Source organism: Lepisma saccharinum, chromosome 2, assembly GCF_977018435.1.
Source record: "Lepisma saccharinum chromosome 2, izLepSacc3.1, whole genome shotgun sequence".
Taxonomy (NCBI): Eukaryota; Metazoa; Arthropoda; class Insecta; order Zygentoma; family Lepismatidae; genus Lepisma; species Lepisma saccharinum.
The window spans coordinates 15,987,581-16,014,930 of NC_139230.1; the positions used below are offsets into that span (position 1 = coordinate 15,987,581).

Sequence of the window (27,350 nt, forward strand, 5' to 3'; positions counted from 1 at the left end):
AAATCACAAGTGAAAGTGTATGGTGCAAGTCCCATAAGGAATAACGACTGAAGGAGACGAGAAGAAGTAAGATCAAATAAAGCAGTTCCGATGGCTAGAAACCGCAAAGGATAGGGGGTGTGAGCCATGATAAAGCAAGCAATTGATGTTTATCGTTTTCTACCTGGCACTACTGATCACTGGTGTAGTAAAGTAGTAAACTGTGGTGGGCGTACTACTACGTTATTCTGTGACAAGACAAGAGAAGCAAAATTGTAGATTCTCTTCTGCTCGGGATTTATTGGTTTTTTTGGTACTCTCTACATTTTTATGTAAATACTTTTCCTTCTATAAATTGTATTGATAATTCATACTTATGTATTATGACACATATACATGTAATTTACTGATACGGCAATATGTTCAGGTTTGACATTCGTATTTCGAAAGAGCACAAATTAACGCTACGTAAAGTTAAATTTGTAAATATTAATAACTAAGAGGCATTTAGACACTAGAAACTTGTAAAATAGAGAAGCAAAAAGGTACCAAAGTAAGGAGTGAACTAACACTTTTTTCATTTTCTGTATGACTTAAGAGTGTGACCAGATCCTTACCAGCAAAAACAGTACACACACATACCATGACAAACTTTCTTCAAAAAAGGAAAGACATAAAGGACAAAAGTTTTAAAAATAATTAAAATTTTATTTGGTGAATCCCCAAAGTATATGAGTAGCATAAAACAAAAATGAAAACTAAATGTGTAACATTTGACATATTAAACAAACTACAGTTGTGAGCAAAATTTTGTTGAGAACATGTCACTTACACTTTAAGTCTTTAAAACAATTCCAATAACTTCAAATTAACAAATATTTCATAATCAAATGTACCAATATTTAATTATCATCGTTAATGGTTCTGTACTTTTGCTTCGAGTGAATAGCATGTAATAACTTTCTATTTTCCATAACCATATCATGGAATTTACTACAGGTACTACTGAAATTATATTTAGTTATTATTAGGTGTTTCAGTTTTCAATTGAGACTTCTCAGCAGTCCACATGTTATTCATTTATGAGAAAACTCTCTCAGTGGGTGCATTTGTGGCTGGAAGGCACAAACTGAACTCTACAATATCAAATACCTGATAAAAGGAAATACATTTTTCCTGAAAATATTTGAATGTCTCAACCCATCTTAAATCTACTCTCGTTTGAGCAGTGTTCCATGCTTTCAGTTTTTCAAGAGTAGCATACGCTCTTACATTTGAAATTTCATCAAAGAGATAAGATTAAGTTGCTTTCCTTACCATTTGTTGAAAAATTGTACGCTATTTTGCACCCTGTCCCGTTTGATCATCGAATCCAGTTTTACCCAATCCAACACAGTTATTTCAGAAAAGGGAGAGGACCACTGCTTAATATATTCAATACGAGTTGAATAAAATGAACACACATGTTCCTTAAAACTTGACATACAAACAAACCCATTTTCCTCCAGACTTTTCAGTTTCGACTGCACTATAAGAGGCAAAGAAAGGCATTTATATCTGTCAACTAATTTTTGTTTAAGTTCTGCAATCAATGCAGAACCTTCTATCGTAGAAACATATTGACCCTCTAGAAAGTGAACAAAGTCATATAAAAGTGCTGCATTGGAATGGATAAAATAAAGCCATATTTCAGATAGGGGGTCCTCAAAGAAAATTTTAATGATTGTGGGACACTTGTCCTGTTAAAAAAATATGATTTTAATGCTGGATAGAGTTTAAGTATGCGCTCTACAGCTGGCAACAAAGAGAGCCACCTAGTTTTGCTATAAGAAAGAAACTTTGAGAACTCGATCTCCACGAAGTCACAAAATTCACGTAAAGCATGTCCACACTTTCTATGCAAATCGGTAAACAGTCTATCGCAGTTTGTCCACAATTATTCACTATATGTGCAGAACAACCTACACCTACAATTGGTTTGTTTAAGCATTCCTGAACAACACTGCAAACATTTTCTTTACCTTTTCTTGCTGCTCCTCCAAAGTTGCAGTTGGTGTTGTCAGCACATAATCCAACAACTTTAGTTTCAATGTTGTATTCATTTAATGTCTTCAGGATATGCGAAGACACAATATTGGACGTTTCACCACACTGATCTTGAAAATCCAGAACTTTAACGTGCAGTCCGCTCAAAGGAAGGAAGTAGCGCACCAACAATGGAAACAATTTCGTAGCTTTATGGTTCGACGAACCTGCGTAAACTGTAATGTAATTTACCTGATCCAACTCTTTCTGAAGCTCTGCAATTGCATAGGGGCTTATCACATTTGTCACGATCGCTTCACATTTTGTTCTTGCACAAGCATATTGTGGTTCGAAGCACTTCTTAACAAGTTTCGAACTACAGTCTGTAGAACGAAACGATTGAATATGTTGCACTGTATGAAATGCAAAACACGCTTCTGCTGCTGCCAATTTTTGTTCTTTAGGCCCAAAATTCTTGTTTCGAAAAAATGTAGAAAGAGTAGCACTAGATGCAGCAGCAGCGTCGGCAGATTTGTGTTTTGCCGTTTGCAGATGTCGTGTTATTTCAGACCTTCCACTGTTTGCAATTGAAAACTCACCTGAACATTTTTCACAGTGAACATCACTATTGCTTTTGCCTCTCTTAAGAAATGGATAAAGAGATTTCAGTTCTGAATTAGATGCACATTTCATCCTAGGAGGCATCATCACCCGACAGTGTTGAAATACAAGACGTGCACTTCAGGAACGACACTTCCACTCTACGCACCCCGCAACAACTGGACAGATCGGCACCACCTGACCCTTTTGTTCGCAACTGTCTACAACCTGCTCTCTGCCGTGGTAACTACGCATTGTTCTAACTGGATGTTCATTTTCTCCAGCCCGACCACAACAGAAAAGTATGTACTGCATAAACTGTTGACATGGAAAAAAAACAAAAGAAAATATAAATAGAAAATAAATATTTCGACTTCGGAGACCAGAGTAGAAATCAGGACATATATGAAAGAAAGGACATATCTTAATTTTATACATGGCTTCGCATTCTGCAGGACAGCCCATCAAAAAAAAAAAGAAAAGACTGTACTGCGAAAATCAGTACAGATGGTCACACTAATTTAAGATGACTGGACCCCTTTCCGATTTTCTTCATATTTGATATACTTACTAATTGAGGCCTGGTAATGACGAATCTGAAGTTAAAATTTGTCGGAAATGTCTAGATATTGCAAAAAATTTGCGAGCCATTGACGTGTGGTTAGGTTAGGCAAACATAGTTAAAATTTCGTGTCGTGGTAGTATCAGGATCTAGAAATTGCAAAATAATTGCGAACCATTGACGTGTGTTTAGTTTAGGCAAACATAGTTAAAATTTGGTGTCGTGGTAGTATCAGGAATATATATACAGGGTGTCTCATCTAACATTGCGACCTGAAATATTTCATGTACAACAACAAATATTGAAAAAACTGCTTTCACAGATATATAGGTATGAGAGGGGCTCATGAAATTTGTGGACACAGTACGTTCAACTACGTAAGGAAGTACGATTTTCAACACAAACTTAGTTTTATTTAATGGAAACCCAATTTTATTTTCAGGTCATTTGAAAGTACGGAAAAAATCAGTAAGAATGGCTTCTGTGACATTGTAATATGTCAAGTAGTTCTCAAGTAATTGTAACCTGAAGTTGAGCGTGAAGGTGCATCCTTCACTATGCTTGTCGGCAGAGCCAAGCGCACATGCTGTTGCGCATACAGCCTGCACGCATGTGTTGCATTTTTTCTACACTCGCCACAGATTAGTATCATCCCGGCCTTTTCAGACTCTGAAAATACTATTTTCTTAGTGTACGTACGTCAGTACTGTTGCTGTCACAAACGTCTGGTTAATCAGTGTCCTTTGTTACCCCCTTGGTTATTTGAAAAATCAAGTTGAAGGAAAGAATGTGGGTGTCTCATGTAACTTTGCGACCTGAAATAGTATGTATTTTCGACACGAACAGAATATGGAAAATCTACTTGCATTGAAATGTACCCACGTCAGGGGCTCACAAACTGAGGATGTGCACAATACAGAAACTTCATAAATTATTGTATTCAACACAAAGTTATTTTTTTTATGAACATGCATGATTTTTTTGGTGAAATGAAAAGTAGAGGTAAAATATGGATAACAGAATTGGTCTCACCTTCCTATACCAAATATCTGCAGAGATAATGAAACATTTAAAGGTTGGCAGCGTAGACACCCGTTTGTCGTGCCACTGTACTTCCTGCGGGGGTTAAAGAAAACAGCATGGTACTAGTTTACTATCCTTCCGACAGATTTCAACAGAAGAAACTACTTACTGTAATAAGTTCCTGTAGTGTTATCTAACATCGGGAAGGTATTTTGTGTGAAATTCAGGTAAGTTTTCCATATCCTGGAAACAGAGTTCTTCAAATTTATAAGTTTTGGGGCTCATTTAAGGGCAGGTGACTCCGGCCAATTTCTAACATGCCTTTAACAGGGAGTCTATAGAGAAAGCCGGAGCGTAGTGGGGCAGAGGCGGGGCCGCGTTAGTGGTTGGGAGTGGTAGGTCAATTACCCCAGGGGCGGTGCCTGGAATCAGTGGGAAATTTGGACTCAAAAATTTCAAACAAAAATAATTTTTTAGTTTAAATTTCCCACTGATTCCGGGATGGATAGCCCCAAAAACCATTCACTGAATGTTCCGCAAAGTAGATAGGTAAGTACGAATGTCAAAAATTGATGAAACTAGGAAGTTATAAGTGTCCGAAGGATAGTAAACTGTTACCTTTTAATTTACGGCGAATGTCACAGAAATGCAACCACAGCTGTGACATTGTACGCTGAACGCTTCCCAGATCGATGGTGCCTTTCACCTCATACCATTGCCAACATCCGCACGAGTCTCGTCGAAACAGGAAGCTGGGATCCCAGAAAGCGTCAACGTACAAACACAACAACGGAAACAAAATCGCTGTTCTGGCTGCTGTAGCTCACAATCCGCAGGTGAGTGTACGACAGATTGTACGCGTTTCTGGAATAAGCCGCAGTAGTGTGTGGAGAATTTTGCAAAGGCATAAGTTTCATCCGTATTATATGTCACTGCACCAGGAACTGTACGGGAAGAACTTTCAAGCCAGCATTGATTTCTGTCGTTTTGCACTTCAGCAGTTGCAAGATAATAATGCATTCCTAAGTAATAGTTTGTTTACAGATGAAGCTTCATTTTTGTTTATGGATGAAGCTTCATATACAAATCACGGTAATGTGACTACTTTCTCTGGGGTGCAGTGAAAGATAGAGTTTATCAGGAAGTCCCAACGACACTAGAGGATATAAAACAGAGTATTACTACAGCGTGTGTGACAGATAGAGTTTATCAGGAAGTCCCAATGACACTAGAGAATATGAAACAGAGTATTACTGCAGCGTGTGTGGCAATATCTGGAGAAACACTACAATCTGTGCAATGCTCACTTGTGCACCGTCTCCACAAGCGTATTGATGCAACCGGTGGTCACTTTGAACATCTGCTGAAGTGACACAGTTTCATCTGATAATTTGTGAGTGCATTTTCTGTGCTGGATGTACATTACAAACATGACGTTTATTTGAGCTATAGTAGGCCACTCGTAATTTTGTTTGGAAAGTGAAACTAATTCTCTTCTCACCTGAATTGTACCTCTAGTTTTCAGTTCGCTAGAAATACATAGTACATGTTCCATTAAAAAAATGTAACTTGGAGTTGAAAGTGATATTTTTTTAATTTTCTGTTGTGCATACCCTCCCATTGTGCGAGTCCCTGACATGGGTGTACATTCCTGCGCAACTCGATTTTCACATTTTGTTTAATTTCAAAACTTTTTGAGGTCGCAGAGTTAGGAGAGACACCCTAAGCTGCAAAGTTTCAAAGTTGAAAACTTGAAGATTTGTCATGACCAAACAAGAAGAGTTGATTGTTCTAATGTACTAAATGAACGCCAATTAAAAATTAGAAAGATGTTATTGTACTAACATTTGTGTATGTAACTTATGCCGGAATGTTTAAAATTTATACTTTTTAATTAACAGTTAATTAACTCAGACATATCAGAACCTTTCAATAATTTCTCAGAGTTTACGTATGTACAAACTACACATTTCATTTTAACCTGCAGTTGTTGGCACATAACAACTTTCCTAAGCACAACGCATAGTATGCAGGAGAATAACATGTTTGTTACGATACACGAATGGCATCAAAAAGGGGATATGCATGTTACAACACCCGAATCAACTTGTGAGAAAGTTTGTTTCAAGCGTTAACTTCACGTTACAAGTACTTGAGAACTACTTGATGTATTACAATGCAACAAACGCCATTCTTAATGATTTTTTCAGTGCTTTGAAATGAGCTGAAAATAAAATGGGGTTTCCATTAAAAAGAAACTAAGTTTGTGTTGAAAATCATACTTGCTTATGTAGTTGAACGTATTGTGTCCACAAATTTCATGAGCCCCTCTCATACCTATATATCTGCGAAAGCAGTTTTTCAATATTTGTTGTTGTTCACGAAATATTTCAGGCCGGAATGTTAGATGAGACACCCTGTATATTTATTTGCTTGTGAAACAAAAAAAATCGCGAAAATAGACTGTTTCCATTCCGAAAACTAACACCTTATGTTTGCTTATAGTGCAATTTCTAGACGTTTCCGACAACTTTTAACTTCAGATTCGTGATTAGGAGGCCTCAATTAGTGAGTGTACGAAATATGAAGAAAATCTGAGGGGGGTCTGGTCATCTTATGTTGTTCCTAAAGCTGAATTGCTGGTGTTCTCCAATATGACATTCTATCCTAGTCTGTTGTGTAGTACCTTCTGAAGTTCTACAAAGCACAGGGGAAGAAAGTTTTCTGTATATAGTTTTGTAAAGTAGCCAATATCACTGTCACTGAGTAACTTTATGCTAATTTAAAGCATTTAAGCTTACTAAAAAAAGAATAAAGGCCAACTTCCGATTATTGAATTCTGAATTTATCATGGTGCACAGGCCTAACCTAACCTCGTAGGCATTCCTCGAACACAAGGTAGGAAAACTGTTGTGCGACATGAAATGCGAAAGAAACATGGTTGTCATTTGCTTTGTATGGAGAGTCATTGTGGTATTTAACAAGGTTATTCTACAACTTCTACGTGTTATTCTACAATTTCCATGCTTGACCGCTAATTATTAGATTGATTAGGAGGTCTCAATTAGTGAGTATGCAAAATTTCATAGAAATTGGAGAGTGGTCCGGTATTGTCAACTCATGCCGATATTTTATAATGTTTTGATTTTTAATTATATCTGTTAACACATACTCCAGTATGTTAGTGATAACTTGCACCAAGTTTTCTGAAAACGATTTTTCAGTTCAGTATGCTCATGTATTATTCTTTGTTTGTGAGCATCTATTCGTTTACTCTCGTCTCAGATATGAACTGATGTTGCCATCTACTTCATGTTCATGGGTGCGAAGGGGTCTTTCATCGCTAATGCATACCTTGTTAGGTTTAGGGCTCCTAGCATTAAAATTACACACCTAAATGCTTTAAACACCTGATCATGATATTTATGGTCTCAAGCACAAAGCCTCTTTTGAGACTCATATGAAAATCCCCAAAGTTTCATGTCAGAGTCTACCAGAAACCAGAATGCCTGCTTGCTCAAGATACATTTCAAATCATAATTTCTCTGTTAACTAATACTTAGTGAAGCTTTTAACTGTGTTATTCAGTTTCTTCAAGCTTCAAACTTACTCCCACAATTGAAGGGTACAGGGGAAAAAAGATGAAACTGGAATGGAGTTAAATGAATTTTAATGTTTGAAATGCTCTTACGTACATCTACAATATGGCTTAGCACTGTATGAATGTTTTACATAACCTGAAGCATTATATTGTTTAGCCTTTAGTCCCCTGCCGTTCCATATGTGGAACAAAAAAAGTATGTCCCTGTCAGCCGCTGTTGCATATATGGAACAAACAGCTTTAGATACAATTATCGAGGGTTTGCCACACTTATATTTGTATATTGAGGTTGAAACACTGACAGTTCGGTTCGGGAACATGTGTTTACGAAAATTCCAAATCCCCCCCTCCTTTCTCGGAATATGTCACGTGTTTGGGCTCGACACTTGACAGACACAATGAATGCTTGGTATTTACGATGCTGTTTTCCTCCAAGCTTCCAACGCTGTGATTTAGTACTGATAAGGCACACATTCTTCTTTGTTTTTAGACCTGGTGATCCAGCCGAAAGCAGAGGCAAGGGGGGGGGGTCAAGGAGAGGGTGTATTGGAAGAGGTTTGGCGGTGTCAGATTTCTGTCGCCTCTATGTTAGAAATGCAATGAAGCTTGACGATAGCCAGAGGCGCCAGAAGCGTGAGTCTAAGAGACAAAGTAGACAGAAGTAGAGACAAAACAAACGATTGCAAAGGCTCCCTTCACTCCTCTGTTAGGAAAAACAGTTTGTATCATATAACAGCTCATCGATTTCCCTAACACACAATCGTTTCCTAATGCAAATTGGCTAAAATTCGCTAGAGTTTTACCTTTTGCCTTATTATTCAAATTGTATTGCACCCACGAAAATGAATCAAGTTTTATTCTGTTGCGGAAGGTCCATTCTTTGGAAAAAAAAAAAAAAAAGCAAAAGTTCCGGGTTTCTCCCCAAAGTAGCTTGAAGAGGGGGCAAACTCCACATTTTCATGCTTTTTTCATTGAAATTCGGGGGATGCAGCCCCCACCCGTAACCCCCCCCCCCTGGTTGGGGCATCCAAATTTTACTTGGTTGCATGCACTGATGTTCTAGCTGCAAAACAAAAGTTATCCGAAGCAGATTGGTCCCATAGTGTCAGATATATAACAATTTTATGAATAATATGCAAATTGGCTAAAATTCGCTAGAGTTTTATGTTTTGCCTTCTTATTCAAATTGTATTGCACCCACAAACATGAATCAAGTTTCATTCTGTTGCGGAAGGTCCATTCTTTGAAAAAAAAAGCAAAAGTTCCGTTTTTCTCCCCAAAGTAGCTGGAGAAGAGGGGGCAAACTCCACATTTTTATGTTTTTTCATTGAAATTCGGGGGATGCAGCCCCCGCCCGTAACCCCCCCCGGCGGTTGGGGCATCCAAATTTTACATGGTTGCATGCACCGATGTTCTACCTGCAAAACAAAAGTTATCTGAAGTAGATTGGTCCCATAGTGTCAGATTTATAACAATTTTATGAATAATATGCAAATTCGCTGTTTTGAGGAGAAAAAACAGTGTTTTACGTTTTGCCTTATTATTCAAATTGTATTGCACCCACGAACATGAATCAAGTTTCATTCTGTTGCGGAAGGTCCATTCTTTGAAAAAAAAAAATCAAAAGTTCCGGTTTTCTCCCCAAAGTAGTTGGAGAAGAGGGGGCAAACTCCTCATTTTTATGTTTTTTTCATTGAAATTCGGGGGATGCAGCCCCTGCCTGTAACCCCCGCCCCCATGGTTGGGGCATCCAAATTTTACATGGTTGCATGCACCGATGTATTACCTGCAAAACAAAAGGTATCCGAAGTAGATTGGTCCCATAGTGCCAGAGTTATTACGATTTTTCTCCATTATGTATACCAATTCAAATTTCGCGCTCAGAGCCTCGGCGACACTGGGCTACTTTCGTCAGACCGTGCGGCGTACTAAAGGTTAACTAATGATATAACAGTGTGTCTAATAATGTAAAGACGAAGAGCACATTTTTGGCAAAATTCGTTCTTAATGCACATTTTGCAGGTGAAAAATGATGAATGTCCATTATTCGCACAGAAGAAAAAGCAAAGAAAGATGAATGTCCATTTGAATTGTAAAATACCTTAATAAAGAATATGAATGCTTTGTGAAATACACGAACAAAATCCAAATGCATAAAGTCACTCATTTGTCACTGTGAGGAAGTTCTTCATAGAACCTTCTTTCATATTGTCCACAGAATTTCTTCAAGTCTTGTAAGTCTTTATATTTTTCAAGAGAAATTGGAAGTGCCATATCATATTTTCTTGATGGATACACAAATTCACCTTCTTCTAAATAAGGCTGGATGTTTCTCTTGCGTTTTTCAAATGTTATCACACTTGAAGACCAAGTGCCGTTATATGTGTTCCTGTGTAATACAAGTTGAGGTTGAGTGTGTACAATCTGAAGCTCACGGATTGGTCTTGTAGAGAACGGGCACTTTGGTTTGAAGGTACCATGAAAGAAATCGCCCCAACTTCTAAATAAACTTTGGTCACAATCTTCCACAATGAAAGGAAAATTGTTGTCACTCCAATCTGCAGGAATTTCAGCTCTAATTCTCTGATTTATTAGAGCCATATTTGATCACACTCCATGTAGGAATAGGCCCTGATCGGGTAGGTCACTGTAACAGTTTTTAAACGCTTTCTGATGTGGACAAGATAATACAAGAACCTGATTACTGTATAGTTTTTATTTTGCCCACAGCACAAGTCACAGAACAATGTTAAATGTTAAACATCATCTCCAAGGATATGAAATACAAAATCAGAAAGCATAGATGCAACATCGTCTGCATCTTTCTTCCCAATAGTCTCGTCGTAAGTGTAAAACATTGAACTGTTAGTGGAAAGAACATGAACATTAAATAGAAAAAATGACAACTGTCTCTTATAATATACATCATTGGTACTAATATTGGGTAACTTCAAATTCTTTTGAAAGTCAAAACATACTGCCTCACGTGAAGTCATCTTCCGACTTGAGAGACATGCTTGGCGTTTCCTTGTAAAGAAAGAATCTGCCTTTTGCAAATGGAGCTCTTGTTGAGTGTTGAGGTCTTGCAACTGTGCGTGTACTTGAAGTTTCTCTTCATGAACTGATGAGTTAGACAGTTTGTTCTCAAGAGTTTGTTTATTGACTTTGAATTCATCACATGTGCTGCATGTATCTGTCCGTGGATAACCAAATGCGATGTTGAATTTTGTGTTGAAGAGATGACAATACGGTTCATATGATACAGGGTTCGTGGTTTTTTTTTTCCTTATACATGGCATGGAGTTTTTTTATGTTCAATTCTTCTGGTAGATAAACACGTTCACTGTCATGAAGTCTATAATGAGATCTCCTGCTTCTAAGGGATTTTATGTGAGAGTATATGACATTCAGAGTTTCCCGTTTTAATTTGTTTGGTCTAGTTTTATGCTTCCCACGCTCATCTTTACCAACAGAGCCTGTCAGTGCTAGTTTAGACTGAATTGTCTGTACATGCCTTGCACTGATACGATGTAAAGCCAAAAATGCCTTGTAATAAACAGGTAACTCAGCCATTACACCACCTCTAAGTACACGGACTTTGTAACTGTATGAATGTGAATATAAATTGGCGTCATCCTGATTCTGTCTTGGCCTTCTTCGTGAAACATCGTTAACAGTAATTAATCCCCCTAGATAACAGTTTTGTGCATTATAATTGTCCATTCTATTAAATTGCACAATTATGTTATTTCTTTATGTAGGAGGTATCACCGCAAAGCATTTCAAACGAGAGCACTTGCAGTCTGTTCCTGTTTCATGAGTACTACACAGCATTTTCTTTCTAACATCACTCACCCTTCCAAGATGGGGCCTCTTTGTTCTTCCAAAGTTATCCACTTCTGGGTCACTCATGGCGAACACTGTGAAACCAACAAAAACCAGCATTCAAACTGACAATGTCAGAACTGAAACGACAATACGTCGGTGAAGTAAAGGCTGTTGTTGTTATATTGCGCAATGAGTCCGTATCATACGCGATGATCTATTCCTGCACAATGGATGAACAATCATCATTTTTGCCCTGTAAGCCTAAGACATGTATCGTTTTTCCCCTGCACACGTTTTTTTAAACCTTCATTAAATATGTCTCTCTCAGCACTTTTAGACTGTTTTGACATTTTAACCGTTACTTGGACTTTAATATCAAGGAGGCAAAATATCAATTTTTGTGATTTTGTGACATTCATCGTTTTTCCCCTGTACCCTTCAATTGTTTCCAGTATTCCAAAACACTTCCTAATACTCCTATAAAACTTGCAAAAACTCGGAACCTTTTCCAGAATAAATGGAATAACTGGCAGATAGTCAGAATCTGACCCCTGTTAATTAGTATGCCTTTTAATTATGATTCAGATGTAAATGTTAAGATTAAATTTGCTAGTAACCAGTGTTGTTTCCACACACAGATGAAGATAATAAACATGTGCTAATTTAACAAAGACGTCATATTATTGACAACATCAAAGTAAGATAGTCAAACTGAAAGGAAAAGAAATACCAAGGCACCGTAATTTAATCTACCTAATGCACTTATCTAAGCATTTCCATAGGGGATAAAAGGAACTTAAATGGAAAGATATATAAAGAAAGGAACGACTGAAGATGACCGGACGCTCTCCGATTTTCTTCATATTTGGCATACTAACTAATTGAGGCCTCCTAATCACGAATCTGAAGTTAAAGATGTCGGAAGCATCTAGAAATTGTAAAATAAACTAAAATAAGGTGTTAGTTTTCGGAATGGAAACAGTCTATTTTAGGATTTTTTTTTTTCACAAGCAAATACTACCACGGCACCAAATTTTAACTATGTTTGCCTAACCTAACCATACGTCAATGGTTCGCAATTATTTTGCAATTTCTAGATCCTGATGCCAGGTGTGCCGGTTAATAATTTCATCGCTGGATTGTGCTGGAAGCAAGGGTTGGTGCACAGTCTCAACTGTTACGTCAGTGTGTTGCCAGGCCAGTACCTGTCAAAACGCCGTGGATGTGCAACCGAGTGCGAGTGATCGTGATATTGGGTTTGTGTGGAAAACATGTTGATCTTCAAACCAAATAAGGAGCATATGCGGCATGTCCTGCGAGTGAAAGCCATCGTATCCTTGTAAAAACGTATGGTGACAATGTCCTAACGCAGGACGCGTGTGTGCATTGGTTTCTACGATTAAAAAGTGGTGATTTCGACTTGAAAGACAAAGATTGCTCGGGCCAGCCAAAAAAATACCATGAGGCCGAATTGCAAGCGCTGTTGGACGATATGCAAAAAACAACTTTCAGAGAAGTTAAATGTTGGTCGCCAAACCATATCTGATAGTCTTCATGCCATGGGAAAGATCCAGAAGGCAGGAAAATAGGTCCCACATCATCTGAACAACAGACAAATAGAAAAGCGAAAAACTGTGTGTGAAGTGTTGCTTTCTCGGCATGAAAGAAAGTCTTTCTTGCATCGGATAGTGACTGGGGATGAAAAATGGATCTACTTCGAGAACCCAAAATGCAAAGTCATGGGTTGACCCAGGACAACCTTCAACATCAACAGCAAAACCAAATCGCTTCAGAAGGAAGACAATGCTGTGCATTTTGTGGGATCAGAAGAGTGTGGTGTACCATTAGCTTCTGAAACCAGGTGAAACAGTGAATGCCATTTGCTACCATCAACAACTCACCAATTTGAACCATGCATTGATCGAAAAGTGCCCAGATTGGGCGACAAGACACGGAAAAGTGATTTTGCAACACAACGCCTCATCACACACAGCGAAAGGCTTTCTTGCCCCACTCGCCATACTCACCGGACTTAGCCTCTTCGGACTACTACTTGTTTTCATCGAGGTCTCACTCACTTTCCCATCAACACTTCGACAATTACGAAGATGTCGAACAACAGCTTGCTGACTGGTTCACCTCAAAATGTGAACTATTTTTCTGGAGGGGCATCCACAATTTGACGGACAGATGGGCACAATGTATAGCTAGCGATGGCGCATACTTTGAATAAAGCATTTGTTACCTTTCTCCCCAGATACACTTGTTTTCTTTCAGATCAATTAAGAATTATTAACCGGCACACCTGGTACTACCATGACACGAAATTTTAACTATGTTTGACTAACATAACCGAAACTAACCTAACCACACGTCAATGGTTCGTGGGGCTGGCATCAATGGTTCACAATTATTTTGCAATTTCTAGACGTTTCCGACAAATTTTAACTTCAGATTCGTCATTAGCAGGCCTCAATTAGTAAAATTTTATTTGTAGGGCTACATACCTGTGAGTAAAGAAATTTAAGTCAGAAAGTTTATCCAGACCTAAGAAATGGTCTGTCATCTGCAGTCTGTTGTTGCCAAACAGCTATTCAACCTTTAGAGGGCAAATTCTTTTCTCCATGCCACTTACCTGCTCCCCATCACTCGGATGGGTGGAAGCTCTGAGGAGGAAGCTGCCAGGGTCTTCCAGCAGACTGCAGACCACTGAGTGGCAAGTAGGCTTGTCAACCCTTCCTGAATTGCTGGGAGTGTCCTGGAATCACTCACTCTCCTGGTCTCCCGAACACACTTTCTTATCTCTTTGTTTTGTTATGCATTTGCCAAGCAAAGGAATTTGTTATTGTGAAGAAAAAAACAATTAAATTTATGAAGATCACAAAAAATTAGACATTATTTAAATGAATGGGAGCAGGTAGAAATAGAAAATTTATCTCATTGTTGCACCAATATGTCTATGCGAGAACTGCAGAAAGTGGGAACAAAGTCTCGAGACTTCTCTATTTCTCTCCATTCAATTTTTAATTCATTATATAGATTTACTACATAGTATATTACATCTGGATTAAATGCGTTTCAGTGTTTGTGTTGTCATGGCCAGTTCAGAGTCATGAAAAATGATCAAGTATTACTTATTTGCTTGCTTACACATTCTGGTTGCTAGGTTGTTTTGATCAAGTTGATTCAATTTTGAATTTGCAGTAACATAACCACAAACAAATAACAGCTGATATTCAGCACATTAGTACTTTTCAATTTGAAAGGTTTGGAGCTGTAAAGAAATCTCTCAGAATTGTATTCTTTAAAGTTGGCAAGAGTGGTACAAGGATAAACCTTGTTGCATATAGTTCATTACTTAGGTAGGCCTCCCTGTTGGAGGCACATTTACAAAGTGGTTTGGATCCCACTTTAAAATGTAGGTGCAGTCTCAGTTCTTGATGTAAATTACATGTGTAGTAGTAGTTTATATGGGACAGAATAGTCATTCTGCAACAAAGACTTTAGTAATTCCACCGTAGCATGTGCATGTTGTTTGCCACAACTTTGTCATTTTCTTAGCTGAGTTGTCATAATTATTGCAACTGTCTGCAAAGGCAAAAAATATGTGAAGTCATGATACCAAAAAAATCACCACAGTCATGCTTTAGAAAAGTAATGCCTGCTTTGAACTACCCCTGCATAGAGGTTAAAACAACAAAAATATTGACAATTTAAAAAAAATTGTGGTCTTAGTACAATTTATGTGAGCTAAAAGTGGACAAACATCATAGAAATGCTTCTCCCATGTATTCAATATTTCTAACAATATTGTGTACTGATATTAGTGGTAAACATTGCACAAATGCAAATATTCAGAACACTTGCTGCACAAAGCATATATATGAGAACTTGGGTAAATTCTCTCTTAATCAGTCATCTCTTACCGTACTGGCAATTACTGCATAATGCCAAGCAACCAAATTTGTAATAAAGTAAAATCAGAACCGCTAAAAAACACTTTTGAATATTTTGTGTTTTGTTGTAAAGATGTGGGATTTAGAAGAAAAATATGGGGAAATAAAAGTTGGAACACTTCGTAATGGTCCAAAATGCTTTCTACTTTTTCCCTGAATACTGTTTTTGTTAGAAAATGGTTGGAGAACAATGCAGTGAATAATGGTATACAATCACTGTAAAATTTATATGTGTCACTTTAATACTGAATTAGTATTAGTATCACTAAACTAACACGTAGTGGTGTGCACAAAGGGGTGGGGTGGAGAGCTTAACGTTCCAGCTCGTTTGGCCCAGTGTTCCTAAAAGAGAAGGTAAAAGGTAGGAAAGATGCAAAATGAGGGCTGACTACTAAAATAACTTTTCATACCCCAACCCCTTTTCAAATAATAAAATGCTTCATACTTGCCCCTGTGAAATTTGTTTGGAAATCTCATCACAGCAATGTTATATTATTATTTTTGGAACTTTGATGTGCGTTTTTCAAGGCATGCTTGGAAGTTATTCATGGCAAGTTTTTCTTCTTGTTTCAGGTATTCAACATGACAAACAGAGCTATATTTTGGTTGGCACTCACCTAGTATTATGTGATGGTGACATTCAGTTTGGACAGCAAGTGGTGGAGATTGGATTGGAGATAGGTCAAACCTATGCAGGCTCGATGTTCTCAAAACTTCAGAAGCGTGCTGATTCTTTTTGTAAGTGGCCGTACAAGAGCTACAAACCTTATGATAATGTGATCAGCCTGAAAGTCTACAATAGAGTAGCTGACCCAGATACGCCTGTTTGTGTAACAGCATATTACCTTCGAAAAGGAAATTTGGTAGTTATTCCAACTACTACAGATTATTGCATTGCTGCAGATGCTCAAAATGAACATGCATTTGATAAATTGTGTAGATTCCTTGAATCAGGTGCAGCTAAATATGAGAAAGACCTTCCAATTCCTGTGTATGTTGCCGATCCTAAGGATGTGCTCCACTGGGGAATGGTTCCTGTACCAATAGCTGTGATTTCTAGATTATTCTCATATGGAGTCACAATCATTCTGGAAAAATCGCCAAACTTAAAAATCCCTCTTCTGGACAAGAGAAGTTTGATTGCCTTCCGCGTATGTGATACGTCATTTGGTCGCCAAGTTGTCCGCAACATTCAGTCACCATTACTGCTTATGAAGCTGAACTCGGATGGAACTCACTGTTGTGATGTGTTGCATTTTAGTAAATTGTGGCCAGAATTTGGGATTGTAGTCCATGATGATGAAGTTGGAAGCAACTTATTGGACACAGAACCGACTGTTTTAGATTTCAGCCAACCTGGTGAATGTTATGTGGCTAGACGTGGTAGGGCATTCGAACTAGTAATGCAGTTTCTCTTGGGCCTTGGTTTTGTCCGTAGACATCAAAATTGTTTGCAATGAATGCATAATTCTCTATTCATAGTGGGTGGAGGACATTAGGAAATTGTGAAGTTATGTTTACAAAGATTCTTTTAGCAAAAGTATTTGAGTGTACCTTTTATTGAAAAGTGGCGAATACGATTAATTATGAATTCGTTACTTAAAAAAGTGACTTCATTAGGACCTGGTGGTGGACGAGAAGTTCAAGTTAGAGACTCTTTGTTGTATCACTTGTCAGAGAGTATAAAGGAAGTGCAATTGGAAGTCCAAGATAAAAATGCAGATTGTTCTTTGGGAAGTACTGATGCCACAAACTCCTTGTGCACAGTTGTGGAAGCAATTTTTATTCATGGACTGAAAGACACGTTCATCAACCGAGTTTCTCAAGTTATTGCAGGTGATTTGGATCAATGTCCGGAACCAAGTTTTTGGGGTCCACTTCTCATCTTCTCACACCGTGAAATTATTGATCAGGTAATATATCTAAATATATATGTTTGTTTCTTTGAGTTTGTTTTTAGTTAATTTATGCACCGACAGGCTAATTGGGACTCAATCTTCAGTTTAATATGGGATTGGAATCCCCATGTACCTTCACTGGGTATTCAACTGTGTCTGAAGAAATGTTGATCATCGTTTCAATTATAACACATATAATTGATATACATCATTTCAATGTATAAAATATTATGTAATTGTTTTCAGATGAATTGCTGGGTAACTGTTTTTATTCATGTAGCAATTAATTTTGCCCAATTCATTGGAACCTAATTTGATTGTTTGATTATGCCAAAGACTAAAATAACTATAATGCTGTTAAAGTGCCACACATACTCTGATGTTAAAAAAATCTTTTGCCACTGAAAAGTAAATATATTGAACTCGGTATTGAAGGTTTCTAAATTAATTTTCTTATGTTATATCTTCACATATACAAAACATTATAAAATGCTTTCATGCAATTTAGATGTACACAATTAGAGTAATGAAAAAAATATAAAGTTTTGCATAATTGGAAAAAAATTGTTACTGTAGTGTATTCCAATAATTCCATTAAAATACTTGATGCAATTATGTACAACTTTTTTGCAAGTGTGCTACTTGATGTGAATTGTATATTTGAAGGTCACCATACTATGTGCATATTATACTCCTCCCTAATTTAATAAGAAATTGTTAATTTCAGGTGTGTGGACTTTCTCAGATTTCAACTGACGTTGGGAAGTGCAGGGCATGGCTTCGGATAGCTATTAATGATGGCTTGCTTTCCAGTTATTTGCATGGGATGCAAAGAGATACAGGTGCTTTGAGGCCATATTATCGCAGACTTGCCTTTTTGCGAGATCAAGAAATGATGGACGTTTCTCAGCGTATGATTGAAGGCATAGAGGGATTATGTTTTGAGTTGGCTTGCAACTCGAGCCTTCTCAACACTTGGACAAACCCCCCTCTATTGTTGGCAGGTTTGTGGACCCCTCCAATGAGATCTTGCCCTGTAGTTGCTGGTGTTGATGTGGCCAAGTCATTGGATGCTACTCTTGTTCCTGATGACCCGCCAAGTTCATCAGGATCGATATCGTCCCTCCCCAGTTCAGTACTCAGTCAAGTTATTGCTTTAAATGAAGACGAAGCATTGAAAACCATTTTGAGAGCTCCTGTAAGTGATAGTATTGCAAGTGGAAGTGACTCTCTGTCTGAAGACCATTGTGAAAATTCAGCCGAAGCTTCTTGTGAATTGGTGATATCGAATGGTTCAAATCGAGAAAGTGTTTGTGCTTCCGATCCAAAACTTGATCGTGGAAAAGATATACCTTGTCAAGGTGAAAGGGATGTTGATGATGGAGGTGCAAGTAGTCTTGGTAACTCTCTAGTTGGGAGATTTGGCTGGTCATCTTCATTTGAAGAAGTTGTGGATGACACAAAAGACTTACAAAAGTTGGATCAACCCAGCAGCAGTAGGACTGAGGGATGTAGAACTCAGGTGACAAGGACATCGTCTCATGGAAAATCAGTGCGTAGCCCAGGTGAAACTCAGAGTTATCATTCCCTTCTGGAAAGTTACAATCTCCTCTCTGGTGCGTACATCAAAACACCTGATTTGCGAGACTTCTTCCAGAGATTTGAAGGATCTGAACTGCCTGAGAAGAGTCCAGATAATGACGAATCTGTAAGTTTTTCCTTTCTCTATACACACACACATTCACATAGAATTTTCTAAGTTCCAATTGTGTAATGATTAGAGGCACATATTTTTGGTAAATATAAAAGCAAAATTTTGGTATTAAAACAGATTGAATTTCGGGTTCAAAAGCGGCAAATAAAATGAAATTTCGCTGTTATAGTGGTGAAAAGCACCATATAAAATGACATTTTGGTTTTAAAAAATGTGAATATAATCCCAAATTTGATTCAAAACTTGCACTATTACACAAAATAAAGATAGCACATTTATGTAGTTACCGGAATATTAAGTTTATTCCTGTATAAAGGGGTCCATTTTTGCTTCTCAAATATTTTCAGCAGAATTAATCAATTTTCCGTGAATTGCATAACTCACAGGATACTTAGCAATTCAGAAAGTGTCACATCGGTATATAAATGGTAAATTTCATGTTTGAGAGTCTATTTTGCATTTTATTTCGTGACAAAACAGGGTAGGAAAATGCACCTCACACCTTTCAGAAACATGAAAAATTAACATTACAATGTATTTCTTCATATTTCGTGTTTTCGTCAAAAACTAAATATGCATGCCTCTAGTAATGATTGTTACAAGTTGTGTGGGGAAAAAATAATTTTCAAGAGTCTTAAAAATAAGTGCACCAAGCCTGCCCGCCCAGTTTCCCACATGAAATAATGTGAAAAGAACAAGTGTACTGCGCATTATATAGGAGATATAATTTTTTGTCACTTTTACCCATCAAAAACCAGGGTGTGCATTATACACGCGTAAATACGGTATTGCATAGTAGGCAAAACGTTTCAAAACACCCTCGTACTACAATAATTAATTTGAAGGATTGCATATCTTTTCCTTAATAATTAGTACAACATGGCTGTCAGGAATTTGAAATAACAACTCTTGTATTTTGGGGGAACCATTGTTAGGATTTTTTTCAGTACAAGCGACGAACTGGTTAGATACCATCACCACTCAACTAAAATTATACCTAACACACATTTCTTGTTTCCATTTTCCACAGTGGTCTGCAGGGTGTGGAATCTTATATAAGATACCCCCAATAAGCCACAGAGCCAGGACAACGTACATTTTCAAATCTTTTTTTCTTCATGTAACCCAAAAATTAATAAATGCCCTGGTAATTTGGGTTTCCCAATTTCACTCTTGAAAATATGTCATCAGATTTATACGATAATGTATGTTGTTCTGTATTAATTACTCATAGATATAAATGGTAGGTGAAACTGAAGTTTTTTTCAAGGAAGTAGGCTGGTGATCCTCCCTTCCCCCACAAGATATTGGAAAATTTTGCATGACTTAGTGATTTTCTTTCATGTGAGTGTTTTGTATTGCTTAGCTCACAGAGATACAACACAGTAAATTAACGAGTGGTTTTTGTTCGATGCTATTTATCATGCCATTTTGTGTAATATGTTCTGCATGTGGGGAATTGTGTATTATTATGCATTGTAAGTTGGATTCTTATAAAATTTCCTTTGTAGTTCATAACTTTGGGAGGAATGGGAAATTTATTGGAAATCAAGTTGCATTTGGTTATGTTATGTTTCAGATTGTACATGGGTATTGAAGATTATTGTCACAGTTTTAGAAAATTGTCATGCATGATACACTTACTGGAATGATTGGGCAATCATCCAACCATGTATGGGGTGACGCAACGAACTCCCAGTCATTGTTGTAGGTTTTCATAGCCAGGTTACTCTACTCGTTCATAGCTCCCCAATTTCCTCACGATGGTGGGTGGCCACTGGCCCCATACATACACTGACCAAAGTCTCAGGAGAAAAGTTGTTACCCCCCAACCCCAAGGAGACTCGAATCAGCATGCATCCTGGAGCAAGAGAATTCATTCTCATTGCCATTTGCCACAATCTTGCAAAACTTGGCTCCTAGCAGCCAAATGCATGACTACTGAACACTGCCTGTAATGAAACAGACTGAGAGTTTCTCCAACTGGTGCACTATAAATTATTGTTATATGACCTACTACCTCAAATAAGTATTTCAACCCAACAATAATTAAAGCAACCTTGTATTATAAAAGGATTAGCTTGAGCATCTGGGGCTAACAGGCGGCAGTAATGCTCTGCCATCACTGACCATGCTCTGGTCCTGTTATCATTACATTTTCGTTAAGGTATTAAGTTAAATATGATGCTGATAGTAACTTAATATTTTTGTTAGGTTTGGTGTTGTTAGCTTTTGCATGTATTTCTTCCCTTATGAGTGTGCTTGTGACAGGTTTTTATGAATAAAAGAAGTGCTAGTCTTCCAGGATGTGAGAGATTTCTTTTAAGTGGACCACATTCCATGACCAAATATAATTGTTTTGTGGTTCTTTCTACATCTTGAAACAAATTTTATTTGACATAAAACACTGATATCTAGCAATTTAAATAAATGTAACAAATTTTCGAGGGGGTTACATCGGTCACCAGCCCTAGCTTATCTAACTTGTTCAGTGTAACTTTAACTTGGTGCAATATTTGTGCCAATTTGAAACACTTGCTTGTTTGTTTTTGAAATGAATTATGTACATTGCTAGTGTACTGCCAGTTCATTTATGGAAGGTGTAGCAACTTCCAGTGGTGGCAATTATGGGGGCCGCCAGGGGTGGCAGTCCCCCCCCACACAGTTTTTGCCACTTTTGCCCCCGCACTATACTAAATCTTATCTACAAAGGGAAATATGCTGTCTTTGTCCCCCCCTCAGTTTTGGCACATTGCCCCCCCCCTTTTCTGTTTTGGAGCTCTTTCGTTACCACTGGTGACTTCATATTGCATTTTCAAATGCATGCATTGTGTGGCTAGTGTCTAGTTTTTATAGTTGTATGTCCATTCATCCAGTGAAACAAATCATCAGATGCTATTAGTGAGTCTAGTCTAGAATATAACTAATCATTGAGGTTAGATTTGATTTCATTCAGCTGTAAAATTGATTGAGATGGAATGTTTTTTTTATGTCTTTCATGTAAGGTGCATTTTTTTAGTGTACAAAAATATTCTGTGTTTACATATTTTGAATTTGTTCAAGTTAAACTATATTGAAAGAAATTGATTTCCATTAGTTCCAAACCGTCTAAATTACTTATTCTTATTAGTATTTTTTTGGCCAACCTGATTCATTTTTTATTATTTTATACATTACAAGTTCAGATTATTGTTTACAGTTAATTAATATGTAATTAAAGTTCTTAAGCTGGATCTCTCCTGTGCATGTTTTCAATTTTTATATAATATTTGGGTTTATTTTGTGTGTGTCAATTGTATGTGAATGCTGCATTTGTGGGTTAACATGTTCTTCCTTTCTCTGTGTATTAGCTCGCTGCTCTTTATGGTATGGGATTTGAAGTTGTTCCTTTGTCTCCAACAAGCCTTTTTGATATTCCAGTAAGTATGTTTTTGCTAAGTGTAATTTATTTCCCTTTTATTGTATAGATTTCTTCACATTAAACTTGTAAACATGAAAGTAATATGCTGCCTTGCAGTGGTCGAGCATGTTGTGTAGTCAACTCACAGGCTTGCAATCAAAGGTTTCAGGTTCAAGTACTGACCTGGACATGAATGCTTCTTTGTGTGTGTACTTTCACCAGTTTCTTCTAATTATCAGTAACCCTAATCATTGTGATTTGCCAAGTGTGTCAGAAAAGTGATGCAAATTTTAAAAATAAAAAATGAAACCAATATACATCTATGTAAGAATTTATGATCTACTGATAATCAATATGCCATGCTAGGAAGTTTCAAATTACAGTCCATGACAAGCAGTGGCGAAGCATCCTATGAGGCCAGGAGGCCGGGCCTACCCACACCATTACTCTTTTAAAGGTGTATTTACTTATTTCATCAAAACATATGTAATGCAATGCAAAAGTTTGGAATTTTCATTTATGATAATTACAAACAAATTCTAACCCTGTCCAGGATACGAACTTTCCACGGAGTGAGGCACATTTGCTGGGGCCTCTTCTCTTCACATTCTGTCGTACGGTCGTGTATGCGGGAAGCCTAATCTTAAGAGTACTGTACGTATGCTTATAACATGCTCGTGAGGTTGGCCTCGTGGTATTACCCACTAGGACTAACAGAATATCAGCAACACTGCATTTCCGCCAGGGTTGGAAATTTGTGGTGTACCAGCATTTTTTATAAACATTAGCCTGTGTTTGTGCAGAGAGATTTCTATTTCATTGTACATTCTCCATATTTTGTACGAAACTTAGGTTTTCCTTCCTTTCATCGACAAGAGTAAGCGAAATTGAAAATTACGGAGTACTGTAGTTCTGACTTCGTTTTCTGGTCGGAGTGCTGATGGTCTTGTCGATTCACCCAACACCGTAGCATAAGCAGAAAGTCTAAAGAACTTATATTTGTAAAGTAAGTTTTCATACCAAAATATGTAAATTAAAATGCTAGTTACGCCTTATATTTACAAAGTAGTTTTACCTTCAGTGGAAATAGAATAATTTATTTTTATCGTGAATGGGGATTCTCTCTCTTGTTCCCTGCCTGTGAAAACTTGCCTCTGCTCACAATGCTACAAGGGAGCGTGGCTCGGAGCACGAGGTTCGTGGCGGTAGAGCTTTGTTTGTGATTCGTGTCATGTGCAACGATCACATTTATGCAAGAAAGTGCTGCACTAAAATGCAAGAACAACAAGAACAATTGAGTTCTTAATTGAGTGAAGATGTAACCATCGGTAAGGTAGGACCCACTTTTGGTCTTCATGTTTCCTTCTTATAACAATAATTTCTAACATGTTTTCAACTCTATTTTCGTTTGCAAGTAGCAGTGGCAAGTGACAGCAGCAAAATTTTTAAAAAATTGAAAGTTGTTGAAACGTTATTTAATGTGTTAACACTGTTGTCGAATAGATATTACAAGCAGACATTTTTTTATTCAGCTGACATAAGGGAAGAGGTAGGCAGTTTCATTTACCCTAAAGGGATAACAAGAGAAGAGGGCGTGCAATGAGAGATCAATGCAAGGGAAGAATTTTTTGGGGTTTTAGGACAAAGAGTGTTACGGGGTTATTGCAGGGGCCATGTCTGTTTCAGGTCTGGCGGAACAGGGCAGTGTTGTGACTTTGGCAGAAAAGAACTAAATTGCGCCTAAAAATTCTCTATTCTATTCTCTCAAACAACTACATTTATTATAACCTGTTTATATGTTACATAGTAATCTTTTGTGTTGCCATCATAGAAGGATCCCAAACTAGGATCCTATGTTCTATTATCACGTAAAGGTGGGTAGAACAAACTAGGATGCGAAGTATTCACACTGAATGAGATAGGTCACCTTTACCTATGTTTTTTCTTGAAGGCCCCGTAGTGGTCATCCTAACACGTTACGAAGCCAGATGACCTGATTGTGGTCATTTTATCTAGAAAGCCAAGACTTCCTTTAGTTAGACAACATATAACAATGGTGTTTTCCTTGGTGCGAGGAAGTCTTGCTAAAAAAAACTAAGTTGGCAACAGTAGAATGTACCAAACTGACAGTCGCTGAAAGTGCGGAATTCTGTCGTCTGTTCACATCACAAACGTCATACTGACCCGAATATTATGGGGTTCTTCTAGCCCTTTTCACCTAATTGCAAAATAAATAAATTTAGAAGAAAGTGATGAAGAATTGACAACAGGGCTCGAGCACTATTCGTTGGATTTTCGCGATGACTCATGATTGGTAGTTCTTTCTGGAGGTGCGTGAATCAGGGGTTGAAAAAATACAAACAAAAAAAAAAGAAAATGAAATGAACAAGAATCTAGATCGATCACATCTGGTGGGCAGGAGGAGAATGTCTAAGACATAATTATTGTACTGATGGCCGGTAACAACACGTCACGCCGCTGGCAAGTAAAGAAGTGGCCTGGAGAGACATTGAACCACTCTCCATGACATAGTCCCTCTCCTTTCTTTTTACAGATATAAGCAAGTAATGGATATTATCGCACTTTTGTGCCTACCCTGCTAGCAACTGTATGCTTCACCACTGATGACAAGCTACATACAAGCATTTTGATGATTGGTTCTACATTTTCCCTATTGAATACCTCAAGGGTCCCGGGTTCGAATCCCGGTCGGGCTTGGTTGTTTGTGAATGTCCATTCATCAATTTCATCATTTCATCACTCATCCCCATCTTCGCAAATTAGCCAAGAGGCACAAAACGCGAAGTAAAATAAACTAAATCAAATCAAACCTATTGAATACCTGACAAGAAAAGTACGAACCAAGTTGTAGCTAAATCCTAGCAATGTTTTTGTTTTGCTTTAATTTGTCCATTTAATATTGTCACATATATTATTTCTTGTTGATAACTAGTAAAACTGAAACTTTCTTAAATACATCTTATTTTATCCAAGTTTTGTAAGTCAAAGTAGGAAAAACTATTGTTTATTAACTTCATGTCCATTCCCTGTTAACATAATAAGGACTCTTTTTGTGCACATAGAATTGGAAATTTTTGTATTCCTAACATCTGCATGTGGGATTGGGTAACGTAGAAATGAGTTCTGCACAAACAGTTATACTTGGGTCATTTTAGTCTACAAATCACTTGAATATATTAGGGATGTACCGAAATGGATCTTTTCTGCTGATAAAGAACCCCTATTAAGTTGCAAATGTTAATTGAAGAACAATATTTTTTTTTTTTAAATCTTGCTATTAATATGACCAGGTGACTGCAATGAAGTATCTATATAGTTAGGCATTTAGTTTACACAACTAGGGATATGAATTATATGTTTGTAAACATAAAAATTATAATGAAATTGCAGAATTCTGGACTAAATTACAGTCTGTCAATAAATATATTGGATTAGTAAAATTATTAGTAATTTCATACTGATAGAGTGCTCATTAATCTCTCATCCCTAGAATATACAGTGCTTTTCATGGTCGAGTTGTCTGTGGAGAAGCGGCTAGCATGCTGGGCAGTAAGGATGCATCTGCCGGCAAACTGGAAGCAACATCTGCTTAACTAGAACTGCTAGTTATGTACTGAAATAAGCTCTTACAATTACATTGACAGTTACAATTAAAATGAGCATGTACCTTGTTACAAGAGCTGATGGAAATGTTGTCCTCCTGCATCCACACATTTACGGCACCTTTTTAGGAAATTTTCACTAACACGCATCGGTTCCTCCTTGGAAATTGCTTCAATTTCTCTCCTGATACTGTCTTTCAGTGCTCCTAATGTATCTTTTCAGGTTTAAAAGCTTAATATGTTGCCACGCAGATGACATGGGAATGTCTGTTTCTTGTGCAAAGTGCCGGAGGCATTTCATAATGATCTAAGAGTTGTACATAAAAATTTGTTGTTTTAAATTGGGCGTATAACGTTGCATTATTAGACTGCAAGAAGCACCAGTAATATGTAAACTAAAACTAAACAATCTAAGATACTTGTTAACACTTTAACACTTCATAAACACATGCAAACTGGACACCAGCAATCTGGATATTGATCAGTGTGAAGGTTAAAAAAACGCTCTCACTGCCCAGCACACTAGCCACTGCTCCACAGACAACTCAACCAAGAAAAGCACTGTATATTTGTTTCAAAATTGAATCAAATATTCATTCACCAGACAAAATTTAATTAAGGATATTTTTCCAGCCTGGCCACCTTTTATTTTGCCCTAACATGTTGGTGCAGCCAGGTCGTGTAATATCAACAATTTTATCTTGTCGGGTGAGTGTCTGTTTCTTTCAACTGAGACAGCATGTCCCCTCCTAGCTGTTATTCTTGGGTGCATGTATTTGTGTAGGGGGGGGAGGGGCATGTATGCACTTGCATATGAATGAAAATGAAACTGCCATGTGGTTGTACACTTAGCACAATAGAAAATTTGGGGTGAAAGGGGAGCATGTAGCATGAAAAGGAGGGTTCAAAAATAAAAAGATTACAAAGAATAGTTGTTCGCTGTAATATTATCTAGATGCTGTGAAAGTTTGTTGATGATTCCCTGATATTTCATGACATGCCCACATTATCCTTAAAGGTCAAAATATGGCATAGACCCTATGACTAGCTTCTTATTGGTGACCTTTAGTGTAATTTAATTCTAGAAATATTCCTCTTGAAAAGAAGAACCAAGGATTACCACTAAAGTTGGGCCAGTAAC

At 37.4% G+C, this 27,350-nt stretch overlaps 1 protein-coding gene across 4 annotated transcripts in view; it reads left to right on the top strand.

The window, feature by feature from the left end:
* The first annotated feature begins 227 nt into the window (after window positions 1-227).
* Plekhm1 (Pleckstrin homology and RUN domain containing M1) overlaps window positions 228-27,350 on the top strand; it is a 99,241-nt gene continuing 72,118 nt past the window's right edge. The window contains exons 1-4 of one of the 4 annotated variants that reach the window (XM_083117099.1): window positions 228-311; window positions 16,148-17,487; window positions 18,200-19,180; window positions 22,537-22,605. In XM_083117099.1, the coding sequence (XP_082973225.1) occupies window positions 17,161-17,487; window positions 18,200-19,180; window positions 22,537-22,605 (1,377 nt within the window). In that variant the 5' untranslated portion in view covers window positions 228-311; window positions 16,148-17,160. Of the gene's footprint in view, window positions 312-2,846; window positions 2,907-16,147; window positions 17,488-18,199; window positions 19,181-22,536; window positions 22,606-27,350 lie in introns of those variants that run through there. The other 3 variants (XM_083117100.1, XM_083117101.1, XM_083117102.1) reach the window with 3 other exon arrangements.